Here is a 15,000-nt window from a genome sequence, read left to right as displayed (position 1 = left end):
TACTTGCATTGCTATTTCATTTTAAGCCTGTCCATGTTTAAACTGAGGTATTGTGATGTGATATGCTTAGCCTTAAAAGAACTAAGGATGCAGACATTGCACCAGAAAGAGTTACCATCCTAATAAGTTGATTCTACTGCAGAGGGTATCCTCAAAGCTTTTATTTATTAGATGACACACATGTTAGTTTGTACCCTGGCTTGTACACTTATGGGATTTTATGTCAATAGTTATTTTATTTAATTAAGCAGTGGAGTGAACTAGATGCATAACTATTCCTTTCTGATCAAGAGAAAAAGAAGAGGATTCTTCAATTTTCCCCACTATATTGATTAAGGATTAATGAACTAATTTCTGCAATTCTAGGCGATTAAGATGCTATTTGAAGTGGGAATTTAGACAAGAACAACCATTCCTCATGGTCGTGGAGAGTAATGCAAAGGACTATTCTGACATGAAATTATCTTCAACTGCCTCTGTTATCTTGTAAACGTGGACAATCAACATACTGCATAGGATAAACGAAAATTACTGTTTAAACAATGTTTGAAAAAAGGGGTACTATTCTCAGTGCTTTTAAGTATTGCTATTGGATGCAATTTTACATTTATTTTATTCATGGTAGCAATATCCTCGATTTTGAAGAATGACTGCAAATGATACAGAAGGTAGTTAATTAGGAAAGTTACATGTATGTCAACATCGCCTTTATATTATTATTAAGTCATGTATAACAACTACTGTTGTTCTTGATACAGATATCCCTGTACAATGTTGAGATCTGAAGGCAATGATTGTTATTGTAGTAAACTGTAAATAGTGTCCCTATTTTGCATGTCTCCACTAATTAATCAGTGACAGACACCAATTACATGTACACACCTGTACATGAGATTGATCACCAGTTTATTAAAATGCTTATTGAAAATAAAATGGTGTTCGATTTAGAAATAAAATAAATGTTTCTCAGGTTTAGGGTGATGGCATCCTTGTTGACGACAATTGCTGGGATCAGTCTCAAACTCATTAACAATTCATTCAGTGGTTGCACAAAGTTAATGTCACTTATTCAGGTCAGGTGGACCAATCTTGACACCCAGGGAAACAAAATCTTTAAGGTTTTGATCTTAGTTCTACACGAATACATAAAATCAATCTTAATTTTGTTCTCCTCTTCAAGGTAGCGACAGATTTTGCATACGATGCCATACACAGTCTTTAAAGGATATCTTTTTCCACACTTTTTGACTACTCCATTACAAATTTGCTCAGCCAATAATTCAAAGACAAAAGTATCCATTTCTTCGATTAGAGTCAGAGTACTCCAAAATCGTGCTGATCATAATAATCTTTAAACATGCCTCCGCAATCCAAAACTGAAAATTTTTTGTGCAGTTTTCTAGCCGTTAAAAATGGTCACAGCTCATTTGTTCTTGTATTTTGTTGAGGTGGGAATGGCTTTATTGACCAAAACTTCTTCCACAACCGTTCTTGGCTCCCTAAATCAGAACGCTCCTGCTTTGCACTTGCTGTGATACCAACTCGCGAAATACAATAAATTATGCATTTGACAGCATTCTAAAAGAATGTAAATGTAAGAAAATATTTCCGTATTGTTCCTTTGAGAAGCCATGTCAAAAATTCATGCTTTGTTTTTCAAAAGGGGTTCCAAACACCTTGAAGCATGCCTTCGGCATTGTGCGTTCAACTGTTTCCCAGTGTTTGAAACCCCTTATGAAAATAACACACTTGCTTTTGATCCATTACAAAAACATGCCATCAACGCAAGCACAAAACAATCACTTTATTGCTCAAATTACAGACAGTGTCCAGACTGACGTTCCAACATGTTGAAAATAATATCTATTTCATTGATAGGGTCCCCTTTTTTTGACTGCCTAAATGTCCCCAATGATGACAATGTTTTATTTTGGACAAGGCCAGTACCAATTATTGCCGCATTTTCTCCTCTGACTGCAGCCTTAAGGCGATGTCTTTGCTTTAAATTACCAAAATTGACTGTCAAAGTTTGTGATTTGTTACTTATACTTCTACATCTGTACATCTTCCCACTTTTTGCTTTACAAAAGTGTGTCACGCAAGTCCTTCCTCTCCATCTACTCTTCAACTTTTTTAGAATTGATCCTTTGAGCTTCATCCGTTTGGCTCTCTCTACACAAAGCTTCCATCTTTTATTGCTGTAGATGTGTATAGTTTTAAAACGTGAAACTCTTTTCTGACTGTTTTTGAAGCTTGCCTCAACAGTGGTACCTGTTTTTTGTTTTTTGGTTGATTTCATGTGAAAGTTTTCATTGATCATGTATTTTAGTGATCTCTTCTTCCCTCTTCTTTTTTTACTTTTCTTTATGGAGGAATTTGCATCTGCCTTCTGCAGTTCCTGAGTATTCAGCAAATTTACCAGAAATAATTTTCTTTTGGGGGCAAAACTTTCATTGGTACTGGACACACCTGATTCCTGAAAAATAAGAACGCAGTCCAAAAAAGTACCATTAGCTTCAAATGGAATCATGAAACAATCTGTTTTAAGAATAAGGCATTCAAATGAAAGAATCAAGTAAAACAATCAATACTACAAAATTATGCATAATTATCCAGCTAAAAAAAATTGTAACATGTGCAGAGGTCATTTGTGTACTAAAAGAAGTATCTGTGAATTTCATCACAAAAAGTTCAATAGGAGTGTGTTTTAAACGATTTTTCACTTTCATAAATCCTTAGTCAAAGTACGAACAGTAAACAAGTAACGAGATAATAATACCATCTGAGAAAATTTTGCTAGTTCATCAGCTAACAACAAAGTTATTTCATCTTTATTAATTTTGAAATAGTTTTAGGTACATATGGAAAAGTTCTTAAGCAGTGATATGAGCAACTGTCAAGAGATCACTTTCTTTAGGGAAAAATGCCAATAATGTAGCATAGTTTTAAAATCCCTTTTTATGTTGGGTAAATATATTATAATCAATGATTAATGCATACATGTATTTAGAAATAAATAAATTATTAGTAGTATAAGTTTTTATAATGGTTAAAACTGTAAATACACAATTCAGCCAATCCGCTGTCAAAGTATTTGTCAATAATCTACGTACGTACCTACCTACCTATCTGTACCTATCATATTCCATATTTCCCCAAAAATGCAATAGTTATAGTATGGTAGTTCTGCCAAAGACCAGTTCTACAAATCATGCAATAACTTGCTATTGTAAACTGCCACAAGTCAATATCATTAGATAAAAAATATTTTAAAAACAGCCTACATTTTCTTCGTTCTGCTTCTGGCTCGCTGGTTTTTCAGAATCTGGGGAAAATAAGACTGAACTGAGTTACAGGTAAAAAACAAAAGACTCTGCAATTACAAGATGCTACATTTCCCATGACCTGGGTGGGAAGACTTTGACTGTACAATGCCTTAGTAGACTGTTTTGTTGTTATTTCATTCTTGTATTTATCATGGCAGTCTGCTTCTGCTATTCTCTTGCCTACATGTATTTAAAGGTCCTTCTTGCACAGGGTGGCTAATGGTCAGTTATCAAAGCAAACTAAAGCAAGATGAAGCGAGACTTTCATGTGGGCTAATAGTGCTTTAGAACAGCAGATTACTTGTAGTTGCACATGTACAATTAGGATAACAGTCTGAGAGAATGAACCATATTTTATTGATGTTGTATATGGCATTACCAAAAAATAGAAACGTGAAGTGGTCTACTGTTTGATGTTATTATTAATATTGTTGTTTTTGTGGTTACTCTATGAGGGCAGGGTCACTAGCTACCTCTTATTACTATTGTCCTGTTGAATTAAACACCAGGAACTCTGTGGCCTTTTCTTTGTGACATTCCTTAACACCTCTAGGAGTTTGTCAACAAGTGTTGGGATAACTTTTTATTGTTTTATTGCTCAGCACATAATATTAATGAAAATTACCTTCAGGTTTTTGTGTTGCACTTCCAAACAGCTTGTCTAGAGTCCCATTTCTTGCAGTCCTTGAGGACGGTGTCAAAGAACCACTAACAGAAATATAACCAAAATCAATCAATATGTGCATTCTAAAGCACCCAGTTTGTGCTCACAAGCACACTGAATCTTGACAAATAACAGTAACTTCACCTGCTTTGGTTATTATTTGCAAGTGTCAAGTCGTCAAACCAAGCCTTCAGACTTACAGGAAGATCTTTTGCCAGGGAGTTGTGTACACTTATCTAGGGATAATGACATGAATCGAACTTAGGATAACATTTTCTTGCAAAGTTTATCTGTACTTTATTTACTGGGTTATTATTGCTGTCATTGTTATTAAATTTACTGTCATTGTCATCATCATTAAAGCCATCTCCAATTTGGAAAGATACCAGATGTGACTATTGTTTCTAAGAGAAGAGTGAAGTTGCCAATCATGCTCAGAATAATAATTGAATTACCAAAAAGTGTCAGTTGTCAAAAACTATTGAAGGCATGGTGAACTAGTGGTCAAGTTTAGAAGCAGAGGGGGCAGTTCATGCTCTGCAGTGGAACATGCCATGTAACTCAGTCTGGGAGGTTGAGATTGAGATTCCAAGTTGTTTCCTCTAAAACATTTAATAGCTCAATGGAGGGATAATTAGATTTCAGTGGGATATGACGAGAGAACATTGTAGTTCACTAAGTAGGGTTAAATGAACTGTTAAACACTAACCTGTGGAGAACCTGAAAGGTAGTTCAACCAAGGGAAAAGGACCTCGTAACATAACACAATATTCTTTAAAAGCACTCTGGCGAGTACCCTTCAAGAATAAAAATAGTGTAAGATTAACAATGTTCACACAGAAAACGACCAAGACTAAACCTGATTTATTACAAATGGACGCAAATTATGAATAATTTAATGCTGATGCAGTGACATGACTAGATTGAACTGTAAAGTTTAAAGAAGTACTTAAATACCGATACATGTATTGCGCAGATCCTAGAGGTTTTCATGATTATTTTATCATAAGTAGGATGAATAAAAAGTTAGAAGCCCTGTCTTAATTACATGTAACTCAAGAAATAAGAAAATATGAAGGGAAAACACTTTTCAAATCACCATTTAACACAGACTTCAATGTACATGTGCCTATAATTTCGAACTAAAGTGATTGAAATTAAACTTCAGACTGAATTAAGTGCTTCAAGAGGAACTCGTGATTTTTTGTTTTTTCTTTTCTAAAAAACCATAAGCAATCCCGGTCCATTTCAACAGTAAGTAACATGCTTATTCTTGGAAGCTCAAGAAGGTCAGTTTATTCACATATATGTACATGTATACTTATGGAGGCAGTGCCGCCTAGCGCTTAGGACGCTTGCCTTGAGATTTGGAGTTCCTGGGTTAAAGACTCGTTCTGCTCACTCGTTGAATTTGTTCCTAGTAGTTCCTGGTTCAACTTCTCTGCTGCACTTGTAAATAGCCAACTGGTTTGCCTCCGGCCAGTTGGGATTCTTAACAGTTGTTGTTGTGTTCTGTTGTTTCGTTCATTGTGTTTCATTGGCCCTGAAAAGCCCCTATGGGGGAGTGGTCAATTGAGTATGTATGTACTTTATTGTCTTTCTTTAGACATTTAAAAACAAAAAGCCATGGTTGATGTTAGATGCTTTTTCCAGATTTCTTACCATATTCTGCTCAAACTTGAAGAGCAAGCCACATGAAATGTCAAAAAAAATCCACATTCCATTTGACAACAGCAATATCTAATTAACAGTTAAGGGTGGTACCCACCCCCCATCTTAACATTAATGGTGCATTACCCTTGAAATTTCACAGATACACCTACCACTAGCTAAAAAATTAAAATCACAGTGCAAAGATTGCTAAAAATACACAAAAAGGATACTGAAATGTTTCCTTGCAGTAAGTCATTACCTAAAATAAAATAAAAATTTCTACATTACTGTACTTTAAATGAACTAAAGAATCTTCTCACAAGCAGTCAAGAAGTTAATTTAATTTAATTTACAGTAAATACATTAACATAATTTATTATACTGTTAGGGCCGATTTACATGGCATGATTCTTGTCGCACGCGACAACAGCTTATGACAGGCTCACGACATGATTTACGATTGTTGCGTACGTCAAAAAAATTGTTGTACAGCATTTTTAAACATGTCTTAAAACGCTGCGACAATCGTAAGTCATGCTGTAGGCCTGTCGCAAGTGACAAAAATCAAACCATGTAAATCAGCCCTTACAGGGGAAAAACTAGTAATTCCCAACTTTTTCTATACAGAAAAGAAAGATCCAGCGTTGAAAGCAGCCATCAAAGGAATTGTACACTGTAATAACTATCTGCCAACCAAATGCATCATCTTGCATCTAATTACTTGCAATTCTCTGATATATTTGAACCAATAGTGCACTAGGGTATCCAAACCTTTTGACAACTCTAGACAAGTTTCTACTGTGTGTCTAACCAAAGCTGACTCTATTGGTGAAATTGCTTATACTGTTAAACTGGTAAGCTACCTTGGGCTACTGAATAAAAAAAGAAAGTAAAATACCTGCAGCAAAAGCTTAGCAGCTCCAGTGAGGTAACTCAGAATACTTATGATTAATTCAGTGCTAGGGTAGTTTGATATTGTTTCTCCTACAAGGAATCCACTTCGTGACAATCTGTAAAACAGAATTATTTTATCTGTAAGATTTTATGCATACTAAATGTACACTGACATGTCTGCATAAAAAATACAAAGAATGTCTAGGTAGGAGCCCAATAAAGATACAGAAAGTGTGACTGCTTGTAGTTAAGTCATATACACAAGTGAGTAGGCAGTACAATCAGAAGTCGTGCATACAGTAGCTTTTCTTTTGGTATAATTGGATAGATTATGTACACAACATCCTTAAATCAAATGAAAGTGATAATGACACCAAAGGGACTTACCTGGGAAACTTATTTTTGACATCAACAACCTTATTAAAAATTCTCATTTCTTGAAGTCTATTTAGGCATTTGACAACCTAGGATAAAAAGTAGCTCCAAAGTTAAAATTTGCAACTACCGGTAACTGAATTGATAAGGTAATTTGTATTTTGTCTACTGGAATAAAGTAACTGGTAACATTGACATCTGCAGAATCAACATGATTGTAAGCATTTCACAGTGTCATCAAGAGCACAAGCTAGATGTAGGCTAATTAAGGTACAAAAATTATTTGCTAGAGTCCCCCCCCTTCCCCACCCCCCAAAAAACCCTCCCCAATAGCACTTCCTAAGTCATCTCCTCGGTCACTCTCATGTTAGCGGCAACTATTCCTTGTTTCTCTTTCAGGAGGCAGAGTAGACCAGTTGTTAGGGTGTTAGATTTGCATCCATAGACATCAGGTCCAAATACTGCTTAGATGGATTTGCCTTCTGCCAGTTACGAAGTTTAAATTGAAAAGATTCTTGTTACATGTACTTTCAGATTATTCAAGAGACTAGCTTGTTGCCTGGCTAGGATAGGATAGGATAGGATAGGATAGGACAGGACAGGATAGGATACATGTATGACATGATAATTATGATGTTCTTTTCTCTCTCACCTTCTTAAGTCCTTGAAAATACTTTTCCTTCCGATGCTGATTACTGTTTTTGTAAATCAAAGCATCAACAATAGCACCTTCAGCCCACAGCTGTTGCCCATGTAGCTTACAATGTAATAAATCAAGTCTTTTGATGGTGTCCACAATCTCCTCTACAACCATAACATTTAACCTTGAGCTTATTATATGTATATATTACAGATGTTTTATTTACTCAATAGAAGGATCATGGTTTTCTGAGATGAAAACAATAATGACTATTAGAAAAATTCCATACCGATTGTCCTTCTGTGTCCTTTAACCTTTTAAAACTCACAATTTTCACTTCCGGTGGGGTAAAAAACCATGCTAGTAAGGAGACTGGGGATAACAGAACTGTGACATCAAAACAAGAACTCAGGAAATTTTAGGGATAGACATTTCGCTCTTTTGTCTAATTTCATTGTTGCAACCACATACAGTGTGTCTCAGAAGCAGTTTCAGCAACTTCTGAATCTAAAAAAATGGAAAACTCAGGCCCTAAAACAATTTCCTTGCTGTTTTGACATCACAGTTCTGTTATCCCCAGTCTCCTTACTAGAGCAGTTTTGTACCCCACAAGAAGTGAAAATTCGGAGTTTCAGAGGCTAAAGGGCATGGAAGGAAAATCAGCATGGAATTTTTCTAATTGTTATTTATTGCAGAAAACCATAATGTTTCTCTTGAGCAAATTAAGAAAATCTGTTATCTGCACTGTGTGTATGTTTAAAAATAAGTAAATACATTATATACATTATATATTTAAATAAATAAATATTGTCTTTGATTTTCTCTTTTATATTGGTCTATTACAACGCTCTACAAACTACATCGAGCACTTTCAGCGGAAAGCAGAAAGGATAGTCAAAGTCTCCCATGAAGCTGCTCTGTAGTAGTTGGATGTCCAACTGTATATTTTAGTCTGAAGTGGTGCATCATCAAGACTGGTTCCATAAAGCAGGGTGATTCCATTTGATTCCGGGTGATTTTCCCAATTATCACAAAAAATTGCAGAGTGTACCCTGTGGGGCATTTTTTTCCAAACATTACTTTCTTTTCTTCTGATAATAATATTTTGGGATTCCCGGCTGAAGATCCTTGTGCCAAATGTGTATGTCTTATGACATCTACAAAGGGCATATTGCTATCTCTCCAGCGGCAGAGATGTCTTGAAATACGAGAGTTTCGCGCCGTCGCAACGGTGCACCTTTTCACGAACTTGGTACATCAATATCTGTAATTCCTGAATCACTATGTCAATTTAAAGCCAGTTCTTTATTGTATATATTTTATTATCTATTATATTTTTACTTAACTTTTATTATCTTAAACTTCTAGTTTAGCTTTTACTGTTTTAGAAGTACCATATACCAATTATTGATGTAAAAGACCCTGAAGTGAAGTGAAGCTATTAGTCTCTCCCCTCGGGGCTTTTCAGGACTAATTTACAATGCTTTGTGGGGGACTTTAGCCAGACTGCTTGTTACGCAGTTTACAATTAATTTAGGAAGAGAAATCTTGATGCCCCCGTCCACGTAAGGTCAGACCACCGTTTATCGAAGTCACTGTTTCTTAGTGAATATCTAGAGTGAGAAACAGTGACTTCGATATCCCTACTATTTGCTTTCCATAGTTAATAGTGTTAAAAGTAGAGATATCGAAGTCACCATTTCTCACTCTAGATATTCACTAAGAAACAGTGACTTTGATATACCTACTTTTAACACTATTAACTACGGAAAGCATTCTTTACGATACCAAGGGCCTTACATATGGTTCAAACTAGGTAATAAGTTGAAGGACTCCCTGAACATTGAATCTTTCGATATATATATTTTCAGAATTGTATATGTTATGTTAATCTGTTATTTCTATTTTTTTTTTCTCATTCTGTTGTGGGCCCAATTAGTTGTAAAAGCTAAATACATCGACACATTAATAAAGTGTTTCATTCACTCATTATTTCACAACACTGGGGACTGCGTCCCCTTCTCTTATCGAATAGTGAGTGGGTTCTTTAAAGTGCCCCTGTGATCAAAAAAACCACTTACTTTTTTCCTTCAGATTTTGAAAGTGTGTTTGTGTAACACCTGACTGGCAAAATTTTGAGCTTTGATTTTTATCCAAAGGCCGTTTACTTTGAGTGTAAGTTTTGGATTTCACGGTCCGCCATTACTCAAGTTCAAAACTGACCGATTGGACCTCAGACGGTTGGATCCAGGGAAAAGTGACGTCAGAGGCTCACTAGCTTAAAGTTTCAGCGTGTGAACGCAGCTTATTATATATGCAAAGCGTGAGTTTAAAAGTCTGAAAGCCCAAAACCCCCGCGCTGCATATCAATTCTGCGGCGTACACACGTATTGCATTCTTAAACTAGTGAGCCTTTCACGTCATTTTCTCCTCGATCCAGCTCTCTCAAGAACATAATGTTAGTAATGGCGGACCATTAAATAGGAAAATTACAGTTAAAATAAAGAGGTGTCTTTTTGAAATCAAGGCTTAAAACGTGGGTCACTTAGTGTTTTGTTAACATAGTTTTGATATCCAAAGAAAAATATGAATTGATTTTTTGGTCACAGGGGCACTTTAACGTTCCATACTATTTACAGTAATTTCCAACAAGGGCTATGAGACTGCATATGGACCTCCTCCGGTTTACAGTCCTTTACCCCGTAATCAGCTGTAATTAAACGACGATGTCTTAGTTCTGACGCTGACGGAAAACGTCGTATGGAAGATTTATTTCACGCACAATAAACTTACAACATTTACCTCTTTCTACGCTGTCCTTGCAAATGCCAGTTTCTGAAAACGCTTGATTTTCGCGCAAAACTTCCCTTCGATTCCAAAAACAACTGGATGCCGCCATTTTTTTCGTGTCGTGTACATAACGTCGACACTGTTTCAATAGGCTGATTTAGCAACAGAACGGGATCGAAACGGGAACGTCAGTGGCGACGTCGCGCGCAGCATAACTATCAACGAGAATGAGAAATAGAGAAGAAAAGAGTGGAGTCTATTATATTCTGAATTCTCATTGGTGTTTTTTGTACGCGCGCCGTCGCCACTGACTATATAAGGGAGCTTAAGCACGCGCGTTTTTGAGACGCGGACGGCAATCGGAAGTGACCTGTTTTCCCTTTTAACTTGTCTTCACACAACCACATTTCATTGTCAAGTTTCTTTTCTCCATTAGAGATGATCAGTATAAAAATCTAGGAGACACAACTGTCAGGAACGCGAATTGGTCTCTTCCGGTTGCCGTCCGCGTCTCAAAAACGCGCGTGCTTAAGCTCCCTATATAGAAGCTCTGTGAGCGTAAACTGAGTTGCCTGTGATACATGATACACAAAAACAGAGGGCACTGAGTTAGGTGGTATTGAAGGCGCGGAAACTAGATTTTACCAGGAATAATGCTGGCTGGGCCAATCCGAAAATAACAAAGAAAACAGCCTAGGAAGCCAATTGGCCGAAGCGAAAAATACCATAATACTCTTTATTTGTCCTCCCAAATTTTGAACAAGCATTGTTTTTGTTTTCTCTTGGGACCATTGTAAGCCCCAAGAGAAACAGGAAACAATGCTTATGCAAAATTTAAGTGGACAAACAAAGAGTATTAGGGTGTTTTCCGCTTCGGTCAATAAGTTCTCCTGGTAACTCTTACAATGGAAGAAGAACTGTAGGCCATTAGATCGACCTCGAATGCGGCATATTTTTCATCATTCACAGAGCGGCTAGTCCGGAAACGAAACACTACTTAGTTTTGTTTCCTTTCCTCAGAGTTTGAAATCAGGATACATTATTTACATAGTGTGGTGTAGTGGCCAATAAAACTAGACCTATTTCAGTTTGGTTTAAAGGGCCGCTATAATGAACACCGCCGCACTTTAGATAACCCTAACACCAAATTCAAACCCACTACAGTTGCAGAACATTTTCTCTCTTCTCCCCATAACATTTCTAACTACATGCAATTAATTCCTATCAAAAAAATATTTTCCAATAGGACTCAATCCGTAAGGCCATGGAAGACTTTTACTTTTTAATTTCAATCCCAATCTCGTACCCAGAGTCCTCGGGCCTTTTGGTCAGCAGATGAGCGCCCGGAAAGATTCTTGGATAATGGATTTGAACTATTTTTTTGATTGGTCGCTTGCATAACAATGGCAGTCCGACAGGAAGTCGGCAAGTAATTCGGAAATCCCAGAATTTGAGGGGAGATTCAAAATCTAAAACTAGTTTCAACACAAAAATAATAAAACGACGGGGTTTGAATTATGTCTAATACCGCACGGGAATTTTCCCACGCGGCTAAAAACTGATTACAGTTGCTGTCGCAAAAGTACCGTGGGAAAACATTACATCAGTCTCTTTGAGGAGAAATCCATGGAAGAAGGTCTTGTCGAAGTTATTCAGAATTACGGAAACATAAAATTGTAGTAGAAGAGGACATTGGTGTCGTTTCCACAAAAATTTGTCGATCTTGTTGCTTGCATTCTGCACGATAGAATGGAAGTTGAAACACAAAAATACACTTACAAAAAGCATCAGAAGTTTCACCTTCACTCGCTCTTACAGCAAGCCAATGTTCATCTCTCCAATTTCTTTTATGGTGTGTAAGGCTGACATTGTTGTTTCTCGAACACTGTCAACCCGCTATTTCTATTGTTTACTGTTTTCTCTTTTCTGTTTCCGTTTAAACTCAAGCATGCGTAATAAGACCGGAATCCACGTTTTCTGGGAAAATGGAGTCTTATCCCAGACTCTTTCCTAGCGCTCATTCCTTTGCGTTTTGCCAAAAATCAAATAAACTTGCTTGATATAAGTTCATTTCTTGCCTATTTGCTACAGGTATCAAGTTACTTCTCAAAAGGGAGAGACGAGATAGTTGAAGGGAATTTTAATGCTTTCAAGACAAGTAGCCGCCAGTCTGCCGTTTCCCGTAAACGCGATGCTAATTATCTCTAATAACTGCAATTATTATTATTATTATTATTATTATTATTATTATTATTATTATTATTATTAAAAGCGTCTCCACAATTTTGTTCAGGATTGTAACTTGACCATACAATAAACAAAAAACTACCAAAATAACATTCTAAACTGTGATCTAAGGCTAATCATGTGATAAAGGAAAATCGAATAAAGAACAAATTAAAGGCACTTGAAATAAAAATATTATTCTACACAAAACTGGAAATTCTGGACTTACTTTAATCTCTGAGATGTCAATGATTCCTTAAATTTATTTTATCTATAGAACAATTCGGCAAACGCAGTGTTGTACCCAATTCAAATCTCTCGGGGTTAAGGATCTTTGTGTGTTGCATTTGCATGATAATGTAGCATTCATATGGCAATATTTGGAACAAAACGTTTTATTCCCAAAGGATCTGAATTGGGTACAACATTGAGTTAGCCGAATTGGTCAATTGCCTTCCAGATGATAAAAAGAGTGAGTCGTGCTGTGAGGGCTAGATATAATTACACTTTTTCAGACCCGCTGATTTCCCACGAACTTTTTTTCAAACCTATTCACTTAAAATATTATTTCTCGCTAAGTGTTGCATCTTTTTGGTCCAAATGAAAGCTGAAAATAAAGATTATTTATCGACCTTTCAATTGATAACTGCAGACAGTACTGTTCCGGCCTTCTGGGCCTCATCAGTGCTGTGTTGATGTCAGGGATGGAGGTTAAGCTTGAAAAGCCAACCCAAATGACCCACACATGTGGTACAGTTTGTTAAACCCATAATATCAGGAGCCCATCTGGAGCGTGCAACTTCCATACAGCGTCTGTGAAACGGCGTTTTCACAAGTAGGTTTATTTTTAGACTAGCCCTTTCCGCGAATTAGGTCAAAAAACAAAGGCAGTTCCGGTTCTGTGACCCTATGACGTCAGCTTAATTTCTTGTAATTGGTCATCGGGCTCTTGTGGGAGTCTTATTAGCGAAAATTCAATCTAAAAATAACCTTACTTGTGAAAACGCCGTTGCACGAAAATAGGTAAGTTGCACGCTCCGGGTGATGGGCTCCTGATAATATCCATTCATAAAAAGTTACCAGAGAATTTTCCATTTCGTTTGAGTGATGTACATAACATTAGAGTTAGCAAAATATTAGAAACACAGCACACTTCATGATATCCGACGGCGAAAGATGCAATCTGTTGTCGAAGTCCATTACTCGTCGCTTTCAAGATTCCAGATATTTATTTTTCACCGCCTGTCTTGTTTATCCAATTGACGTTTCATTCTTGAGCTCCGTAAGAGTATATTTTGTTTAAAGATCCTCTACAACCCCATTCGCGTTACATCGACTTCGACGTCATTGCAGGTTCATTCAATATTCTACTTTGCCCACCAGATAAAATCTACGCATTTTGACTGGACTACCCCCTGAAACCTACCAAAGATACGCACAGGAGACTCTGCACAAAGACAATACTTAGCAGGGGAGCGACATGAAAGACGCCAGTGTGCAGCTTTTCCGAATTCCGACAAAGAAAAAAACGAACAAATTCCACACAGATTTCGACTGAATTGCCATCCATGGCAACCCAGTAATAACGCTAGTAACCACAGGCAGCTCAAGTTCTCTGATCAGCTGGTGATATGTACGAAACAAAAAACGAGGGAAATCAGGGCTTAAATAGACCATTCCACGTTTTTTCATTCTGTGAAAAAGGGAATGAGAATGGCGCTATATAAATTCTTGTATTATTATTATTATTATTATTGTATTATTTTTGGCGCCATCTTGGTTGGGGGGCAAACACGACAAAATTTACAGTAAATGTATGGAATTTTGGCCGACTATGAATCGCTGTAGCGCCGCTAAAAAGAGACAGATTTCCACAGTGATAGTGTCTTTTAAAATACAACTATATTGAGATTATTTTCATGAAATACAAAGAACAGATTCAGGTTACAACGACCATAAACGAATTTTTAAGGTTCCATACAAACCTTTCTAAAATCATCACGGCAAATTGCCGCGAAATCAGCGGGGAAATCAGACGCAACATGAGAAGATTTATCATTCGAATTTGCGGACTTCATACCTTCCTTAATGGCCTTATTTTTTTTGTTGAATGAATGATATCAATAAAACTATTTAAAGTAGTGGCAAAAGTTGGAAATCTGTTTCTTGTTAGCAGCGCTACAGCGGTTCAAAGTCGGCCAAATCCCATAAATTTACTGTAAATTTAGCCGTGTTTGCCCCCCAGACAAGATGGCGGTTAAAAACCGTGGAAGGTTCTATTAAAAGCAAATGATAATTGATCGGCAACTCAGTTTTAATTAAGGACTGAATTGAAGATGTTGTTTCTCCGCAGTGTGGCAATTTCAGTCCAGGCATGTCCGATGAAATGGAAGACAAACTGGGTAAGAAGTGTCATGGTGTCATACTTTTTT

The 15,000-nt window shown here is 36.7% G+C and overlaps 2 protein-coding genes across 2 annotated transcripts in view; one reads left to right on the top strand and one right to left on the bottom strand.

Annotated features, from left to right (window-relative positions):
* LOC137979205 (zinc finger FYVE domain-containing protein 21-like) overlaps positions 1–971 on the top strand; it is a 12,318-nt gene extending 11,347 nt beyond the window's left edge. Inside the window, exon 7 of the mRNA XM_068826411.1 lies at positions 367–971. Within this exon, the coding sequence (XP_068682512.1) occupies positions 367–399 (33 nt within the window). The 3' untranslated portion in view covers positions 400–971. The remainder of the gene's footprint in view (positions 1–366) is intronic.
* Positions 972–1,789: 818 nt separating this feature from the next.
* On the bottom strand, positions 1,790–10,532 carry LOC137979204 (nucleolus and neural progenitor protein-like). The gene is made up of 11 exons (XM_068826409.1): positions 10,355–10,532; positions 7,565–7,716; positions 6,925–7,001; positions 6,542–6,653; positions 5,874–5,902; positions 5,653–5,730; positions 4,700–4,787; positions 4,135–4,226; positions 3,952–4,034; positions 3,285–3,325; positions 1,790–2,476 (listed from the first exon to the last, which is right to left on the bottom strand). Exons 1-11 carry the CDS (start codon positions 10,449–10,451, stop codon positions 1,817–1,819), a joined length of 1,509 nt encoding a protein of 502 aa, XP_068682510.1. The 5' UTR covers positions 10,452–10,532; the 3' UTR covers positions 1,790–1,816.
* Between the last annotated feature and the right edge of the window lie 4,468 nt (positions 10,533–15,000).

The sequence above is a fragment of the Montipora foliosa genome, chromosome 12 (assembly GCF_036669935.1).
Source record: "Montipora foliosa isolate CH-2021 chromosome 12, ASM3666993v2, whole genome shotgun sequence".
NCBI lineage: Eukaryota > Metazoa > Cnidaria > Anthozoa > Scleractinia > Acroporidae > Montipora > Montipora foliosa.
This window is presented reverse-complemented; position numbering and strand designations above follow the sequence as displayed.

Excerpts from the sequence above, each read along its gene's own strand:
- LOC137979204 (XM_068826409.1), bottom strand. The coding sequence starts at position 10,451 with ATGGCGGCATCCAGTTGTTTTTGGAATCGAAGGGAAGTTTTGCGCGAA. Across the intron at positions 5,731-5,873 it reads TACTGCAAGGAAACATTTCA|ATATTGCTGTTGTCAAATGG; the intron begins GTATCCTTTTTG and ends ACTGTTAATTAG. Across the intron at positions 4,788-5,652 it reads TCAAGTTTGAGCAGAATATG|GGTACTCGCCAGAGTGCTTT; the intron begins GTAAGAAATCTG and ends TTATTCTTGAAG.